Source organism: Myotis brandtii, unplaced genomic scaffold (genome assembly GCF_000412655.1).
Source record: "Myotis brandtii unplaced genomic scaffold, ASM41265v1 scaffold1135, whole genome shotgun sequence".
In the NCBI taxonomy this organism is placed as follows: Eukaryota; Metazoa; Chordata; class Mammalia; order Chiroptera; family Vespertilionidae; genus Myotis; species Myotis brandtii.
Genome location: NW_005353910.1, coordinates 388,226 through 407,990, shown reverse-complemented (window position 1 = coordinate 407,990; position 19,765 = coordinate 388,226). Strand labels below are relative to the sequence as shown.

Below are 19,765 nucleotides of genomic sequence, written 5' to 3'. Positions count from 1 at the left end.
GGTCGCCTCCCACAAAGGGAGGCCAGACTGCGGCTTAGGCCCGCTCCCCAAGGGGAGCAGGGAGCGGGCCTAAGCCATCAGTAAGACATCCCCTGAGGGCTCCCAGTATGTGAGGGGGGGAAGGTTGGGCTGAGGGACCGCTCCCCCCCAGTGCACGAATTTCGTGCACCGGGCCCCTGTGGGTACATAACCAGAGATGAAGCACAATATTAGTACTAGTGGCCTGGTGCATGGATTCGTGCACCAATGGGGTCTCTCAGCCTGGCCTGTGCCCTCTCACAATCTGGGATCCCTCAGAGGAAATCCGACATCCCCCGAGGGATGTAGCAGTATGGGAAGCAGCAGGCAGCCAGGGAGGAGCCCAAGCTGGTGCTGCTGTGCTGCTCCCATTCATCCTGGCCCAGCTGTGTCTGCTGCCACCGCTAGGTAGAGCTGCCGCAGAGGTGGAAGACACTCCCGCTGCTGCAGCTGTGCTCGACAGCCGTGAGCCCAGCTTCTGGCTGAGCAGCGCTCCTGCTGTGGGAGTGCACTGACCACCAGAGGGCAGCTCCTGTGTTGATTGTCTACCCCCTGGTGGTCAGTGCATGTCATAGTGACCAGTCGTAATGGTCGCTTAGGCTTTTATATATATAGATAGGGAAAGAACAGAGAGGAAAAAAAGGCCATCTGAAAGCACATGAAAACACTATGCTCTCCTGTAAGGTAAGTATAGTAAAACTAAGATTGCTCATGACCAGAGGGCACTCACACTTCGGTTGGTCTTAAAATGAATGAAATGAGTTTTTCAATTTTAGCAGTAGCTTTTAAATAGTTACTTTCAAGAATTTAGTATGATTTTTTATAGTAAAATTACTTTCGCAAGTCAGATTCACATGTGATACAGATAATTTCTTTACCTAAATATATTTGCAGAGCTTACCCTAAAAGCAGAGTCCCCTTCACAGTTCTAATTTGACTTGTCATTTAAAAAAACAAACAGACAAAAAACAGACCCTACCTTCCAATCAGGGTCATGTTTTCGTTTGTCCAATGACGATTTCTCCTTGGCTTTCTTGTAAGCTTTCTTTTCTTCAGCCATTAAAAGTCTAGCAATTTCCTAAACAAATTGAGTCCATATTGTCATTGATTACAGAGTTGCAGGTAGAAAATTACTTTCCAAAGAATATTGGCTAAACAAAGTCATTAACTACCATGAACTCACCTCATCCTGGGCCACTTGAGCTGCTCTTAGATCCACCTGGGTAGCCTATAGTACAGAAAATACAAACAAAAAATTTAATTGGATTCTATGCTGTCCATTTTTTAAAATCCTACATAAAAATAAACTGGTATTTAAAACTAGTTGCGATTAACATCTTTCAAGTTGATAAGGGTTGGTATATATTTGCCAGCTAAAGCGGGGTCTATTTTTAACCAAATTCTGCAGCAGATTCTTAGAGAATTATCAGAACTCAATAATGGAGAGATATGTATATAGAATTCTATTGCTAACACTTGCTCAGTAAATAAAACTACATACTCTAATCCTGTTCTTTGATTTTTCCACCAATTAAAAAAAGGGTATTAGCTCCTTAACTGATAAAGGACTATAATGTGTATTATATAATCTCAAGAATGACTCAATTCACAAAAAACCTTATTCAACTCAACTTCTGCATTAAAATTTGCTCACCAAAATTTCTTCTTCCTGCAGTTTTCTGGCAATTTCAGCATCATACCATTCCTGATTTCTGGGGGTCACTCTCGACGGAGTAGAAACTGATTCTTTCATCCCCCTTGGCTTCATTCCTAGAAAAAACTCAATACAGTAAGGCAACCACGTTTGTTTTCTAAATAGTTGCAAAATTTATGGTAAAAACAAACAAACAAAAAAACTCCACCTTTACCTTAAAGTTTACCTTTCTTTGCTATCTAACACTGACAATACTGCTGCCACTCCAAAATTCAGTGCAGGGTGCACTGGAAATAATTTTTCCCCTAAAACATGGAAGTGGTGATGCAGACAATCCACACACTTAAAGTTACCCACCCAACCCTTCCTGGTAAAACCTCCCCTCTCACAGTTTCTTCAAGAACAGGAAATCAGGCTATCAGGCTAGAGACTGTGAGGCTTTTGCAAAACAGAAAGTTAAAAAAAAAGGGGGGGGGCCCTAGCCAGTTTGGCTAAGCAGATAGAGCATTGGACTGCGGACTGAAGGGTTCCAGGTTCGATTCTGGTCAAGGGCACATGCCTGGGTTGCGGGTTCAATTCCCAGTGGGGGGCGTGCAGGAGGCAGCCAATCGATGATTCTCTCTCATCGTTGATGTTTCTATCTCCACCTCCCGCTCAATTCCTCTCTGAAATCAATAAAAATATATTTTTAAAAAATCTTAAATTTAAAAAAAGGGTAAGTCAATGAAATAAATAGAGTTCAGAGGAAAGAAAGGTACAGAGCTGAGGTTTTAAAGAGGCTAAGCTGTCAAGACTGGAGGAAATGAGAGACTTCCTTCTATTTGCTTCAGCCTTGCACACCTTCCCTCCGAGAGAATAGAACAGCATCCCAGGGGAGTTATGTGACCAAGTATCTTTTAGCACCCAGTGGTCCTGCTGTGGCTTCTGCTCTGATTGCCAACAAGCCCACTTGCTTCTCCTATCTTCCCTATAGCTCTGATCAGTTTACTGTTGTTGTGAAATTTTATGGAGGGTATAACATAAAGAAAACAGACCATAATGACTCTAGAGTTTTACTCCTCTGAGAAAGGAACAGGCAGGGATGAGGGGGATTTTGGCTTTTTATTTTGAAATTTTAAATGCCACATACATTCGTTTTATAACTTTTAATAGACTGATAAATGCTAACGGTCATTTCAAAATTGTGGATATTTCCTTCTTTGTACCCTCTCTAAATTACAACTATTCAACAATGTGAATACATTATACTCGGAAATAATAAAAATGTTGAATGCAGTGAATGAGATTAACTATCTGAAATAGCGACTTCAGTAAATGGATTGCTGACGGGAGAAAGAAAATTCACTCCTAACTGTGTATTTCTTTATATCAGTGGTTCTCAACCATGGCTGTATACTAGAATCACTTGTGGTGCTTTAAAGAAACACAAAAAAAACTTGACCCAAATCCCAGGAATTCCAATTTAAGTAGCCTGGAGAGATCTTGCCTTTAGTATTTTGTTTTTTAAAAATCTTTAACAGTTGATTATTTGCAATTAGCATTAGAACTACCAGTTTAGTGTGTTATGTCCATCAAAATAACGACACATTAAAATGGCTTTTAGCAAAATGCCTCACCACATTTGATTTGCTTGCTTTAAACAAAAAAAGAAAAAAGGAAAGACAAGAAAATACAACTAAATTCTGGGCAGATGAAGAGAGTAAGTTTTCTGGTGAAGCCTTTCTTAGTAGAGCTTTGAACCTAGCTTTGCGGTAAATCCTAAAGCCACAGACTCATCTGCCCTTCCCACACAAAATAAGACTATTAAACATGGTTTTCTTAGCTTCAGGCCAATTAGTACATGACTGCCCAGAAGAGAATCCACTTCAACTTCCCATCCTTTCTAGAGCTACTAACTCTTATGCAGGCGGGTCTGGTTTTAATCCAGATTTCTGAGTGGTTTGGGACAATCACAAAACAGTAGCACACTCCCAAGAGTGGACCATATTTAAGTGGAATATACACCTCCCTGAGTTATAATTAGTGTGGTCATAGCTAGAAAGGAATATTTTAGATAAAATAAATAAAATTATATAAGGAAGTTCATATTGAGCAGTCAGTGGACAAGGTAGATTGCTGTATCATATTCCTATCTATAGAAAAAAGACACATTGAGCAGCCCAAGGCCTAGTTGAGGACAATAGGAAAGATTACTCTTATCTCTTGCCCCTTCAATTTTGCCATCCAGTGAAAGAAACAATATAGTGGGATATGTCCAACTTTCTCCACTATTATGCCTCCTACTCTACATCACAGAATTAACTGAGAAAATGTTTTAATATCTATCAAAGACACTTGGAAGGTATTCAAATGCAATAGTCTTAATTGGCTTGACAGTTTGAGAAGACTGTAACCTCTTGGCAGTTAAAGAGAGAATGATACATAGATCAATGGAACAGATTAGAAAGCCCAGAAAAAAAAGAAATTGGCTTGACAGTTTGAGAAGACTGTAACCTCTTGGCCGTTAAAGAGAGAATGATACATAGATCAATGGAACAGAATAGAAAGCCCAGAAAAAAAAGACAAGAAAAAACTTTTAACATATGATCATTTGCAACAAATGAACCAAAAATATATAATGGGAAAAGAACAGTCTCTTCAATAAATGGTGTTGAGAAAAACTAGACAGCCACATGCAAAAGAACGAAACTGGACCACTATCTTCCACCATATGCAAATATTAACTCAAAATGGATTAAATAATTAAACATAAGATCCAAAACCATAAAACTCCTAGACATAACATAGCCAGTCAGATCCTTAACATCGGTCCTGGAGATGATTTTTTGGTTTTGACACCAAAAGCAAAGGCAACAAAAGAAAAAATAACAAGTGGGACCAATCAAACTAAAAAGCTTCCACACAGCAAAAGAAACCATTAACAAAACCAATGGCAACCTACCAAATGGAAGAAAATATTTGAAAATCACATAGCTAATAAGGGGGAATTTCCAAAATATATAAAGAACTCATACAACACCATATATATATATTTATATGATTAAAAATGGACAGAGGATCTGAATAGACATTTTTTTCAAAGAAGACATACAGATGGTCAATAGGTATATGAAAAGATGTTCAAAATCACTAATTAACAGGAAAATACAAATAAAAAAACTTGTTAGAATGGCTATTATAAAAATAAATGTTAGTGAGAATGTGAAGAAAAGGTAACCACTATGAACAGTTGGTGGGATGTAAACTGAATTAGTGCAACCATTATCAAAACCAGTTTGGATGTTCCTTGAAAAATTAAAAATAGAACTACTATATTATCCCTCAATTCCCATTCTGGATATTTATCTGAAGAAAGTGAAAACACTAACTGGAAAAGGTATATGCACCCATGTTTACTAAAGCATTGTTTACAATAGCTAAGACATGGAAATAACCTAAGAGCCCACTGATGGATAAATAAATAAAGGAGCTGAGGAATACAGTCATGTGCTCATAGGTACAGAATACATAAAAAAAATAAGTCATGGAAATGTAATATACAGCATGTTGACTACAGTTAATAATACTACCCTATATAATAAAAGGCTAATATGCAAATAGACCGAACAGCAGTACAACCGAACAACCAGTCGCTATGAGCATATCAGGGGACCCACATGGAACATGGCAGACATCGGCAGCAGGCGGCAGGATGGTGGAGCAGGTGAGTGGGGGGACCAGACCAGGGCAGGATGCTGGTTGCCGTCATTGGGGCGAGCCGCTCGGCAGGATGGTGGAGCAGGTGAGCGGGGGCACCAGACTAGGGCAGGATGCTGGTTGCCATCATTGGGGCGAGCCTCTGTGGTTACTGAAAATTCTTTGCTTCTGTGCGCCGTGGTCCTGCCCGGCACTCGCATCTGCTGCCTATGCCAGCCCTGCTCACACCTGCTGCTGGCCCCAATCGCTCTGCACTGTCAGCAGATGCAAGTGGGGCCAGTGCTGTCAGCACATGGGAGCAGTAGCAGCAGGAGCAGGGCTGCTGGCAGACAGGGGACAAGGGGCCGTGGTGGGCGGGGCTAGGCAGGGGCATGGAGGATAGGCGGAGACCCACCCCTGTGCCCACTGCAGCCTTGCGACCCACAGTTCCTTTCAAGGTGCATGAATTCCTGCACTGGACCCCTAGTATTGCATATTAGAAAGTTGCTAAGTGAGCAGATCTTAAAAGTTCTTATCACACTCACAAAAAATTATACCTGTATATGGTGATAGATGTTAACTAGACTTGCTGTAGTAACCATTTCACAATATATATAAATACCAAATCATTATGTTGTACACCTGAAATTAGTATAATGTTATATGTCAACTATACCTCAATAAAAATAGTTAGAATTTGAAGTGCTATCTCCCTAAGTTCCAAATATATAGTGGGAAAACAGTTTATTTGTTCTCTTGCTATACACTGGAACTTTCATATCTCATTAGTAGAAATTTCCATAGCCCAGAATAATTTCTGGAACTTCAGCCAGTGCAATCTAAGGCTATCATTACAGAAAACAGGAATGCTTTAAAAGCACAGTTAATTGAAGAAAATTAACAGAAAGGCTGTCCTCATTTTAATAGCCTAAACATATTTTGAAAACTCACTTTCAACAGTTCCACATTAATTTCTTAATCTAATTTTGCTTTTTTTTGTCTGTTTATGATTCTCCAGTATAAGAACATAAGACCCTTCCTCAGTAAAAAAAAAATAAAATAAAATAAAACTTACCTTTAAATAAATTCTGCTAGGAACAAGGTAAAATGATGACAGATTCTTTAATATAATGCAAGAATATTTTGTAATAAGCCAGTCTGACACTTGGGGGATGTCATAGCAGAAAGGTGCAGAATTTTATGAACCTGAAAGGCTGAAGGTTAACCTGTAGAAAATTAACAGGCTGACATGATATTAACAGCTAAATAGAAAAGTTATCCTCAAAGGTGGTATGGGTGTCCTGGCCTTGAGAAGGTTAACCAATTTTATATTTAATTTAGCAATTTTATTTTGCATTCCCTTTTCAACCGACTGTAAAATCTGGTCCTGCAAATGCTTACTTAGAACAAGCTATTTGTTGTCCTGCTAGTTTCCTGATTATTAATTATGAGGGAAGTTATTAATGCTAATAACTAAGAATAGACACCTGTGCCTAGTAACTATATTTTAATGAAATCCTCTGACCTATTCCAGAGGATTTGGAAAACCTAGCCTAGAGGGGTAAAATCTGTAAAGTAAGTTGAATACAAAATGACAGACACAGCACTATGTTAGTAGCCATGTTAGTACCTGCCCAGCCACATTGTTTTTTAAACCCCTGTGCTGGCAAAATAAAAAAATAAAATAAAAATAAACATTTACCTATACCTCCAGTAGTCGGGTCTGTGATTCAGTGTCCAGCTTTATATCAGTTTCACCCTTCCTAAGCCTGTTTAACATTTCCTCAAGTATAATTAAAAGCCATAAAGGTTAACCAGCCCTTGGAGCACACTTATAAGGTCAGATTCACAGAATCAAAAATATAGAGGTTGGTGTAATCACTGCTCCTCCCTCAAACCTTTAGGACTCCAACACGTCTTTCTAAATCTGGATATAGTATAACTCACTCATAAAGCCTACTCCAGATAGAATATATCACTTCCTCCTCTATGCTCCCTATAACTCACTGTTCAAAGTATATCTAATTTGCAATTGCTGTTTACATAGCCATAGTTTTGCCTTCAGTTATTAATCCTCTGAGGCTCAGATCTAAGCATAAGCCCCCAAACACAAAGCCTGAGGCAAGAATATCTGTGACAGGTGTTAGTATGGCTTGCTGGACTGAATTTTCATTTTCTTTTTGACCAAGTCCTTTAACAACTTAAAGGATTAAACTGATAGGAAGCAGCAACTAAATCAACCTGAATCTGCAACCTCAAAACCAGTTTCCAGGTCAGAAGTAGAGGTTGGCTGGGCAAACACTAAAGAAGAAAACAAGAACAGATGCCTCCTTGGTACTCCTTTCCCAATAACCCTTGCATTTCTAAAAAACTTCAGTAGGAGTAAAATAGATCCAGGGAGGTAAGTATGGTCTACTACCAGATAGAGCAGTGCTAGGGCTTACAGTGTTACAGCCACAAGGTTTCCAGACAAAAATAGAGAGAACCTTCACTGTATCAATGATGGACTTCAGAGTTAAATCTCAGAGGTGCCAGAAATGGAAAGCTTAAACCTAAGGTTCTCTTCATTCCTATAAAAGTACAGGTGTGCCTTAGAGATATTGCAGATTTGGTTCCAGACCACCACGATAGAGCGAGTGTGGCAATATAGCGAGTCATAACCTTTTTGCTAGAGGAGGGTCTCACCTTCAATTTGTAGAAAATGCAACATCTGTGAAGTGCAATAAAGTGAAGGGCCTGCACCAGGAACTTACCTGATATGGGCACCTCAGAACAACAACTATAGAGTTAGGGTTGAAGAACATTAGGCATAGAAAGAAACCTAAGGCAAGGATTTTCAAACTTTCAGTACACAATTGTCTCCAGGTCTAAAACAAGCCCAAATTGCCAGGCCACACTCCAGAGATGATAATATATGGGAGACCCAAAATCTGCATTTTTATGAAATAGTTCAGCTGCTTCTGATGAAAACTGATAAGGCTCCCAATATACAAAGCAGCGTCGTAAGAGACTGCCTATCCACTCTCTCACGTTACAGATGGGAAAGATAAGGGCAAGAAAATCTAGAACCTCCAGCCCCATTGGTCTTCTGGTTAAACAAATGCTATGAAGGCAGTGTCACCAGATCTTCTGGGTTCACTGAAGCAAAACCAGAAATTCGGGAGCTTTGCTTTGGTATCTGAATCTCGGATGTAGGATCTTGGCAAGGGAAGAACTGTATCTGGGAAGGGCACCTCCACTGCCGTCTAGGGCTGGAAGGACCGGGTAACTCTCTCGGAAGACAGAAAGGGAAAGTCACCAATATTTTTCTTCTTCCTGCTTACTTGAGATTAAGGAAACACCTTATGTGAAATTTGGCTCCAGGTTTATTTCATAAGAACAGGTTGCTTGAGATGCTTACTAAAGACATTAGCTTATACGTATACACAAATCCAGGCCTTGCAACAACGTCCTCTATTACCTGTGTCATGGAGGTGGAGCTGCTCCTCACTCTCTGAGAAGGGAGGAGTCCTGGGCCTGTGCTTCCGCTCTCTGCGCTCCCCTTGCCCACGCTCCCTCCCATAAGCAGCCTCCTTGCAGTGAATCCCTGCTTTTGGAGAAGACTTCGGGGAAAGCCTGTCTTGGTGTCTGGAATGTTTTTCCCAATTCCGAGTCCGATGGCTACTGCTAGCCTCCCGGTCATCAGATTCCGTGCTCAGAAACACTTCACCGCTGATCTTGGGAAGAGGAGGTCTCCTGGGCCTCTCATGGCCAGACCCTTTCCTTTCACACAGCTCAGTGATAATTTGGGGATCATCCCTCACTCTGCGTGAGCCAGAGGACAGAGACTTCTCAGGTAAACGATGCTCTTCCAGTTCTTCCCAGTTCTCCGGTGGATGTCTGGGTTTCTCCTTTCTTGGCTTCACAGTCTTTTCATCACTTTGGAGTTTACAAGACTTTAAGAATCCAGAACCCAATTCCCTTGCCCTCCTTGACCGTGGCTGGTCTGAGTGGCGGTAGAGGAATGTGGAAACAGAAATGCAGGTTAACTTAATCAGATTATGAACTCACTATACAGGTGAGACAGGATCCAAACCTAACCTGTTTTAAAATGAAGAGGACCACTTTTTCAACTTAACAAACTGAAAGTAGGGGATGGGCATCTACTGGAAGGATTCTGGGTACATAGCCAAAGAAGTAAAATAAATGAAGTAATTCATTCATTCAATCAAGTGAAATAAATCTGAAAGATCTTGATCATGATTAGGAAGAGTTAACAAAGCACTTTAATATTTGCCAAAAACAGAAATTACAGCCATTAAATGTTAAATTATACTTATAAAACCAATTTGGAACTGTATAAGGGGGGAAATGGGGGTTGAGGAAATCTCATAAAACAGAAAAAACTAAGCTTCGTGATTCCAGTCAGAGGCTTTCAAATATTCTTCTTGGAAATAATAAATCAAGATCAGAATGTTGATAGTTTCCATGTAGTTCAGAGAAATGATCCACAGATTTTAGTATTCCTCTATCCTTTCCCCTTAGGTGGCCAAAGCAAACATTCCCAGCCATACTGGGTTCAATGTGAAAGAGGGTGAAGTAGAGGAGAATTTTAAGTGATTCAATGACCCTGTTATCTTTGGATAATTCTGCTCCCAATCTTACTTGAATCATGGCAGAGAAAAAAAAATAAAAAGAGATGCCATCATGGAATACACAAAAAATAGTCATTTCCTAAATTCATTTTTAAAACTTATGATTCTATATTATTTATATAAAAATACAGTATGTGCTAAATATACAAGTCCCTAAGTTTAACACCATGTTTAAAAGCAGCAAAATAGGTGCTTTTGTTGGGTCTCACTTAGGCACAAGTATAGTATAGAAACAAAGGAAGTACATTAATATGCACTTTGCAAGAGTGTATTTATTTTAACATTTCTAAGCCAATAATACATTCAATACATTTGCAAAATAATAAAAGGAGACCCTAATTCCATGGAAAATTTTGAAGATAGCTGGAATTAGTCATTTGCTGAATTGCATTTAAAACAGCTACCCTAAGTTGACAGGATATAAAATAAATAAAGAACTATACATTTTTTAGTTTCTAGGTTTTACTGTGGTTTTTGGATTTGGTTTTTTTTTGGTTTTTTTTTGTTTGTTTTGCTTTGGTTTTTTGTTTGTTTTTTAGGTTTGTTATGTTAATCTAATAAAGGAATAGAGGAAGGAAAGATATATGGTAAATGCATCATTGATGCCATAAGCTTCTCAAACATTTTGAACTACTTCTTGAACTTAAGAAAATTTGCTTCAAAGATGACATCTAAATTAAGATGTCTTCTGAAAAGTCAGTAAAAGTACTTATCTTCAGAATTTATAGTTAAATTTTTTACATAACAGCAAAAGTGAAACAGAACAATTACTCTGTAATTAAAAAAAAATAGCACCTACTCTTTTAACCACTTATTTTAAGTGTATCTTGACAACTGAGGAAGAACCAATTGACTACTGCTGTGAATTAATATAATACAGACAGCTATTTGAATGATGACCACATCCAGGGAACAATGACTTGCAGTGTTAGTACCAGTGTTTCCAAAGACAGCTGCATGCATGAGTGAAGTCCGCCTTTAAGGCCAAAAGAAACAAGAAGTGTTTTGTTTTCAACATGGATTTTTGAGGCTATGATTATTTTGTTGTTGTTTTTTTAAATTCTTTCTCAAGCGTTATATGGTATTAGTAGTTTTACTAATTAGTAGGGCAATGTGTTACAAGAAGGAAAGCAGAACAGTCACTACATTTTCAGAGTTGATGGGATAAAAATATTTATTGTTTAGTTAATTTGCTGTGACATCTTTAAATATGGGAAAGAAAAAAAAAAGACAGGGGTTGAGGAATCTGGATCCTTTAAAAACCCATCCAGTTAAGGACTGAGATTTGTACATTTCTTAAGACCAAGTTATTTGGCAAATATAATTAACTTCCTTATATACATATACATGCATATGTACATATATATGTGTGTATATATATATATATTTGGTGCCTCCATGTTTGTCTTTCAAAATAAGATGATGTTTGTTTAGATATAAGAAGTACTTTGTTATACATACATAACATTGATGTATATATATAAACAATAGTACTTGAGAGTTTATAGGTCTTCACCAAAATTACATTATTTGATCTTCTCAACATCCATGAGGAGAATATATTATTATAATCCCCATTTTACAAATGATAAAATCATATGACTCCAAAGACCATAACTTAAAAAAAAATCACTAATATACCTGCAATACAGGTAAGTGGCTTTGAAAGAAAAACATGGATTCACAAATGAGTAAGATATACCATTTCAGCTGATATAAATCTGACAGATATTGGTATAATCATAAATTGGTATAAAATTTATAAATGATCATTTTTAAAAGATTAATTTATTAAATTTTAAGTAAAAACACCTGAAAGCTTCTGTAATAATATACTGTGATTATTATGTAAGTAAGGCAAAAATCATATTACACAAAGACAGAGAAGTACAATGAAAGAATATCTCTTATGTGTTGGGAAAGGACCACTGCAAAGAACATAAGGACCACTTTGTAAATACAAACTGAATTGTAATGTGATTCCTCTGATTTCAACTTGGGTCTAACTCAGAGGCATATAAGTAAGGATCACATGCTCAGCAATACATAATCTCTCAACAACAACACCACTGAAGACGAATTCCAACATTTACAAGCATATGCTAAGGAGGTCACTACTTCATATTCCCAATCCCCCAAAAGTGGCATATATGCCACTCTCTATAAGTTTACAAAAGCAGTTAAGGTATATATAGGATAGTGGGTGTTGTTGTTTTTTTTAACTTTTAAATATCCCTGAAAATCCACTGAATTCTTAACATATGATATGAATCAGGATGAGGGCACTGTGATCAAAACAACCAGGTTTGAGTTCCAATTCAAGTTAGTATAAGGTTTTAAGAGAGAGAGACTGAAATTAATATTTTAGTATACTCATTGCCATCCTAATGGTTTTTATAGACTTGAAAGTTTAAAGTAGTTATTTTTATTTGCAGTGAACATGCCTCCAGAGTAAAATTAAAAATAAAAACAAAATAAAAACACATTCCTAAGATTTTAATTAAGTCTAAAGAGTAACTCTTTACCTACTGGTCTCTAGTATAGCACAACAGGGCCATAATGTCTCTTTTTAAATGATGCACTACATGTCTGCATTAGAAAAATCAGTGTAAGAAAAATGGGTATCCAAAAAGAGCTGGGCACTTTACATATGGAAGAAGAACACAGCAAGCAATAAATGGAGAATCAACCTGCTTACTAATTACACCATAGGGCTGAGCTCTACTGATTATGATCAATTTGGAGGAACAATGTGACTGAGCAAGATGCACCTAAACTGTGATAATTCCATCATCTGCATATACATTCCTTTCATTCTACTCATCAAAAACAAACACCCAATTACCTTTCTTAATGAAATTATAGAGAAGCAACTGACAATTAGTTTGCAAAGGTCTTTAAAACCATCGAACTTAAATCTTTACTCTCTAGAAGCAGCCTTTAGATTTTATTTATTTGTTATCCTAAGTATGGCCTCTGAGCTGAACTACAATAAACACTCATACTAGAAACTATAGGAAATATCTTCCTTTGACAGATCTTTAAAAAGGACTGAACAATAACCTGCAAATACTCGTTTCCCAACACACTGAAGGTGAAGAGCCACCACCACCAAAATTGCCCACCACCACTGCAAACACAAGCACTAGAAAGAGAAACTTTGAAGGGACTTCCTTCCCCCAGAAAGTTTTCTATGTGGTAATTGAATAGCAAAGAAAGCATCAAGAGCAAAATAATGAACAGAGAATCATAAATTTTAATTTGTCACCATTGGCTTATGTTTAAAGGACAAGATGAATGGGGAAAAAAGCTTTGAATCTAAGGATAGAGTAGGTCATGATGTAGGCAATGTTACCTCCGTCTTCATAATAGTAACTCTCTCCATAAGCATTGGCTCCAGAGGATTCTGGGATGTGTTTCTTTCTCTTTTTCTCTTCCTGTAACTCCTTTTCTTGCAAAAGGCGAGCTATGTCCTGCAAATAAAGAGAGAATGAAAATAAATATTAGCAAAACACAATCTCCATACAATGACCCCACAGGTCAATGATTCTACACTCCACTGATAAGCTTTTGTAGGCGGGCTCTGTCTATGGTTCTGCAGACTTTCTGGTGTTAAACTCATGCAATTTAAATAGCACAAATGAATGTTCAACAGGAGAGGCACAAGATCCAGATGACAGAGAAAGGTATTTTTTAAAATTTAAACTTAATCTGAAGATATTCAAACGTAGTATACCAAAAGTTGGCTATACAACAAAAATTCGTATTTGTGAGCCCTTTTCCCAAGACAATGATTCAGCAAGTCTGGGTGGAGAAGGATACAGTAATCTATAAAACTTTATAAACTGTATTTATAATTTAATGTTAAGAGTTTTTGGCTGATCCTGTTTGAGCTCTGCATCAGAGTACCACTGTCTTAACTGAAAAAGAGAAAACAGTCTTCCTCCTGTCTCCCCTCTACTTCATCTCCAGGCAAGATTTAAGCAATTACTGAATGATGAGCAACATTCTAACCCTGTCCCCAAAATATTACAATCTCCCTAAAAAAAGAAAGGTGCATACAAATAACTACAAGTATATTATAAAACCTCAAAAGAAGGATAAAAATGTCTATGGGACGACAAAAAAGAGAATATTATTTCTCCTTAAAGGAATTAGTGCAAGTCTCTGCATCTGTGTTTAGTTTTGAACAAAGAACTGGATTCCAATAGGTTAAGTAAAAAGAGAGAGCATCATCAGCAAAATTATGTCTTAATGGATATTAATCTACAGAATGATCAATAGTCCAATTAGAATGTGAGTGTTGCAGAGAAAGGTAAGGCTAGAAAAAATAGTCTAAGGCTGAATCACAGGCATTCCTTGAAGACAATTTTAAGAAGTCTGGAGTAGATAACGTAATAAATGAAGGGTTACTAAATGTTTTGAGCTGAAAAGTGACAGTGTTCTGAATCTGAAGATTATTTCTATGAAAGCCCCATAAAATAACACATAAACTTGGTTTGTGTACACTTTTTTGAAGAAAAGGTCCAGAGCTGTCACCAGACTCTTAAAGGCTCATACAAATATAGCAACAACACTCAATGGTGCAAACAGTAATAACAATGGTAGTTTGAGGTGCTTATTTCTTTGTATTTATAACAAGAAATACAGAAGTGCCTAAATGTTAGTGTAAATTTTGAAGAATCAATTACTATTCTTCCTTTTGCAATTTTCTGAATAAGTCAAAATGAAGAATATAGTAAGACTGGAAGACAAAAAAAAATGCCATTTAAATAATTTTTTTCACACAACAGTGTAGAAATAAGTTGGATGCTGAGGCTGGATAAATTAGCAATGATTATCCAGATACTCAATATTTAATGTTCACCAAAATAGGCTTACAAATCTGACTTTATATTAAATAATGCCTAAATTCAAAGTTATAAATACACTGTTGCCTTTATTTGAGTGCTACCTACACTGGAAGATTCTCATAAAACTGTGCGAAATATAAATAAGTACATATTTATATTTTATAAATAATCTATATAAAAGCCTACGTTACAGTGTCAGACACTTGAGTGTGCACTCACAAAATGTTGCTACTCAGAATGAGAGGTAAAAAACACAATCCTACTTAACACACACCATTTTCATGCAAAGAAATGGTCCCTAAGTCTGAAGTTAAGATGATTTCCTTTTTCCTTCCAGTTCAAGCCAGAGATGTTCTAGAGATACTATGAAAGAAATACTAACCACTAACATGAGTTTCTTTGGGCTTCGAGTCTTTATCTATACAATGAAGAGTTTGAACTACTCAATCTTAAAGTCAAATATCTTGACTCCCTTAGGTACCATTTTAATAAATCTATGAGTATTACCAGGTACCAGCTGCCGTGCCAGGTTTATTACATTTGATGCCTTACAAAGCAATATGTCAATCGGGACAATAGAGAGGTGGGACAGACAACTTGTTCTCCCAAAGTTATCATCTGTTATAGGATTTTCAAAATTCCTATACTTTTTGCTTCAGAAGTAGGGAAAAATGCTAACAATTCCCTAAGTCATCATGTTTATTAAGCACCCAACACTACATTTTCCTAAGTGGTTTTCTTTACAGAAAACAAAAAATTCCCCTTGCTATAACTGAGTAAAAAATATAAGGAGCAATTATCAGCTCCAAATGTCAGCAGAAATTATTAAACTACACTCCATAGACACCTTATAATTGCATTCCTACTACCGAACTTAGTCTTAATAAATACATACTAATAAGTTGCTTTCTCAGTGTGAAAAGCCAGCAGAGAAACAAGGATGATGCCCCTTTACCACAACACATTAGCTAGTCAAAAGAAGTGATGTTAATCAAGTAGAAAAAAAATCATGTCTCATGCACCTTAGCACCCAAACCTTTTCCTTTTTTGAAGCTCTTGGCTCTCTGAGTAAGATTCTACCTGGTAAGAAAAAGATGACCTAAGCTTGAGGAGTGAAAGAATAAAAGTCAATGGAAAAATTACTGCTTTAATATAACAGTGGTTTAGCTTAAGTCAATTCTCCCCCGTGCTTTCCAACATTATTACTGTGCAATGAGTTCAACTGGGTGATTTCAATATAAAAAATTTCCCCTGAAACAAGCTTACAATGGCAACTATGAGTCACAATGCTTGGATGCGACATTAATAACCTCCTTGGTCTTCAGCTTCTTCCTGTTAAAGGTTAATCTAGAACAGGATTTCCCAAGCTCTGTTCCTAAATACAGAGGACTCAAAAGGTTCTCCTAAAAAACTCAAAGCATTCCATGGAAAGCAAGTATTATAGCTAACTTTTTAAAATGAGCATTAGGATATTTTAAAACTTTGATAAAAGAGACCTGTTATCTTCCTATAATTCATGAATTTCTAAATTTACTTTGTGGCAGAAGCCTTTTTTTTTTTTTACATAAAAATATAAACCTTATAGAATTAGTGTTCCATAAAACATAACTTGGGAAAACAAAGCTAAAATAACTCATAAGCCCTTCTGAAGTAATTTTCCATGATTTTTTTTTAAAAAATTATCTTTTTTGCTGAAAGGATTACAGATGTCCCTTTTTGTTTCCCCACTGATCCCCTCCAACCCACACCCACGCTTCCCCAGGCCTTCACCACACTATTGTCTGTGTCCATGGGTTATGCATATATGGATATAACTTCTTTGGTTAATCTCTCACCATCCACCCTCCCACCCCCACCTTCCCTCTGAGACTCAACAGTTTGCTCCATGCTTCTATGTCTCTGGATCTATTTTGTTCATCAGTTTATTTTTTTTAAATTAATCATATTCATCAGGTAGACTTACTTTGGACAACACAGAATAACTGTGATATAGAAGACTTTCTGGCCAAGCCATTTATTGGAATGACAATTTACCATTATATCTCATCTCTCCCCTTTTTGTTATCCAAGTCACCCAACTGGAAAATCTGAAGCTGTGAGCATAAGAAAGAGCACAGTAGAAAATCTCTAGAATGTTAAGGAAAGTCATTTTAATGAAAACAAAGATTTGCTGAACACCTTCAATGGGCCAAACATACTGTTAGAAGCCTGTAGAGAAACAAGACATGGTCACTATCCTGAAAGTCCTTATCTATCAAGTATTAGAAGCAAATAATTACATAATGTAAGATGTGCAAAGATTAAGTGCCCTAAGAGAGGCATTAATACAAGCAAGGTGAGAGGGAGCCCACAGGAGCCTGGCACATTTTTCTCAAGCAGTTGACAAATTACTGAGCCATGGTGTTGGATTCCTTAAGTATTTTTATGATTTATATGATTTCATAACAGGATTATTTCTCCCTGGGGAAATCTTGGGTATAACAACAACCTAAAAGAGATCTAAAGTCGTGATAGTCAAATGACTGTCAGAAAGAAGAAAGAAAAAAAAAGTAAGCCATTCCATTAGATTGCTGAATTTTTTACCAACTAGCAATAACTTTACCATCTAACTCAGTAGGGAACTCACAGCAGGTATAATCCCAAAAGGGTTACTGTATAATACTAGGAAAACAAGATCATTCCAATTCTATGGACGCAAAAACATCAGTATAAATAGGATAAAAACAGAGAAGACTTTTTCTTAGCTAGAGTTTCCCATTCACTATCCCTTTATTGCTATATATATATAGTACCAAAACATAGGAAAAATTTTAGTAACTAAAATGTATTACTATTTGAGCTATTCTCTAAATATCACCAACTTATATAAAAATTCTTCTAGACCATGGAATTCTAATCAGTTAAAAAATGCTATGAAAAAAGTAGCATGGTCACATTCGATTAATTTTTAATGTAAATTGGTTACTAAATATGGACGAGCAGTGCATATTATAAATGATTTTAAATTGCTGGACTAGTGCCACAGACTTTTTATAACATGGTTGGCTATGTTGTTTACTTAAGAAAAAAAGAAGTTTTTTTTTCTAACAGCCACATATATTTGGACTTGTTGGCTGTGAGAATGGCAACAGGTGTTAGACCGGTTGGGTCAGACCAAACCTGGGTTTAGCAACCGTGGTATTTGAGCCCTGGCTAGGAAAGAATTCAGAGCCAAGACTCAATAAGAGAAAGTTTATCTGGAAAGTCACAGAGGTAGAAGTGAGTGGTACAAGCAATGTAGAAAACCAGTTACAGAGGCAAAAGAAGGGCACTTAGGGCTTAGGAATGAGAAGGATAAAGGTAACATGCCTGGGGTAGGAGAAAGAGGAGAAAGACTAGGGTATGCTCCTAGGTCCTCTGTCCTAAGAGCTTTAAGGGCAGAGGTTTTATGAGAAGTCTTGGGGGAGGATCCTGACAGAATATTCATCAGCTTTCTAGGTGTGTCCTTCAGGGTCATGGTCTCCACTCATTGGTTGGCACCAAGATAGGGGGTCATTATCCAATGCAACTGGTCCCGAGGTCAGCCTGTGGGGACGCTTTTCTGTTTTTGCTGCTTTTCTGGGCCTCGATCTGAAACACAACTGAAGTCTACATGTATTTGATGTGGGTCAGAACCTTAATGTCCTGGGGGCTTAATGATTAGGGCTATTTTTCCACCCTCTTAACCCTCATAACTAGCAACATGCCAGGGAAGAAAAGGTCAGGGGGGGTCCAGACCGAATGACCAGCTATATGAAAGGTCAGTGGGTCTAAACCAGATGACCAGCAATATGCTAGGGGAGGAAAGGTTACCCTGAGGGCGAGGTCTTTGTTTTCCCAGTTTTGCTCATTGCGAGGCACCTGGAGCTTTCCATCCTGGTGATCTTCTATACCTGGCCCATCATCCTTGCTCTGTTCATGTCTAACTACAAACCTAAGTTCAAAGACACATATATGTATTTCTATGGATAGTCTCTCTCTCTTTCTCTCTATCTCACACATACACATACAGATAGATACACACACACTTTCTCTCTTAGAGTTTTATTTAAGAATAACTAAGTTAAATGAACTAAATACACACTCCTTAGCCTTATTAAAGGGCACTGACAAATGCTTATGTTGTGATCAAGAGAGGGATCCCAGTGAAATTAGTCCACTTGTACTAATCACAAACTAATGCAGTATGGTATTCCCAAAGGCTACAAGCCCTTTCAACAGGACACCTAGAAATACATGCAGATACTATATTTAAGACATTGTTAACAGTTTTTTTAAAAAGGAAGAAAGAAGGAAAGGAGGGAAGGAGAGAGGAGTAATGAGAGAAAAGAGGGGGAAAGGGAGAGGGAAGGAAAGAGGGGAGAGGCCGCAGTGCTGATAAGAAAAGTTTTGCTGCTTTTCTGGGCCTCGATCTGAAGCACAACTGAGGTCTGTATGTATTTGATGTGGGTCAGAACCTCATTGTCCTGGGGGCTTAATGATTAAGGGCTATTTTCCCACCCTCTTAACCCTCATAACTAGCAATATTTTCCTTTCCTTTTTTTTAAACTTTTCAACAGCTGTCTCCCTGAAAGGAAATGCTACTTTCCTTCATCTGTGCTCTGTTAAAATCATAATAAAATTATACCAGAACAAAGCTAGACATGCTGATTCACCCACAAAGTTGTATAACTCTTAATTCTCCTGCACAATGTTGTTCAGAAAAAGAAAATCTGTATCAAGAGTAAAGGGGCTTTGAATTCTACATCTGGTTGTTTTAGGAGATTTATAAAGTACCCAAGAGAGTTGACCCCAAAAATTTCTAAAAGAGATTTGGGTGAAAATTCAGAGAGGAATTTTCCACATCCCTGCTGTTGAATAAAAACTCATTAGCTAAGCAGACCGGACTCTACAGGGAAGTAAAAAGGGGGGGC

The 19,765-nt window shown here is 37.5% G+C and overlaps 1 protein-coding gene across 5 annotated transcripts in view; it reads right to left on the bottom strand.

The window, feature by feature from the left end:
• Positions 1 to 19,765, bottom strand: part of CCDC50 (coiled-coil domain containing 50) — a 60,669-nt gene that overhangs the window by 13,081 nt on the left and 27,823 nt on the right. For 4 of the 5 annotated variants that reach the window (XM_014547781.1, XM_014547787.1, XM_014547789.1 and 1 more), the window contains 5 exons: positions 13,337 to 13,454; positions 8,808 to 9,332; positions 1,673 to 1,788; positions 1,202 to 1,246; positions 998 to 1,096 (listed from right to left, as the gene is read on the bottom strand). In XM_014547781.1, coding sequence (XP_014403267.1) covers positions 998 to 1,096; positions 1,202 to 1,246; positions 1,673 to 1,788; positions 8,808 to 9,332; positions 13,337 to 13,454 — 903 coding nt within the window. The remainder of the gene's footprint in view (positions 1 to 997; positions 1,097 to 1,201; positions 1,247 to 1,672; positions 1,789 to 8,807; positions 9,333 to 13,336; positions 13,455 to 19,765) is intronic. The other variant, XM_014547800.1, reaches the window with a different exon arrangement.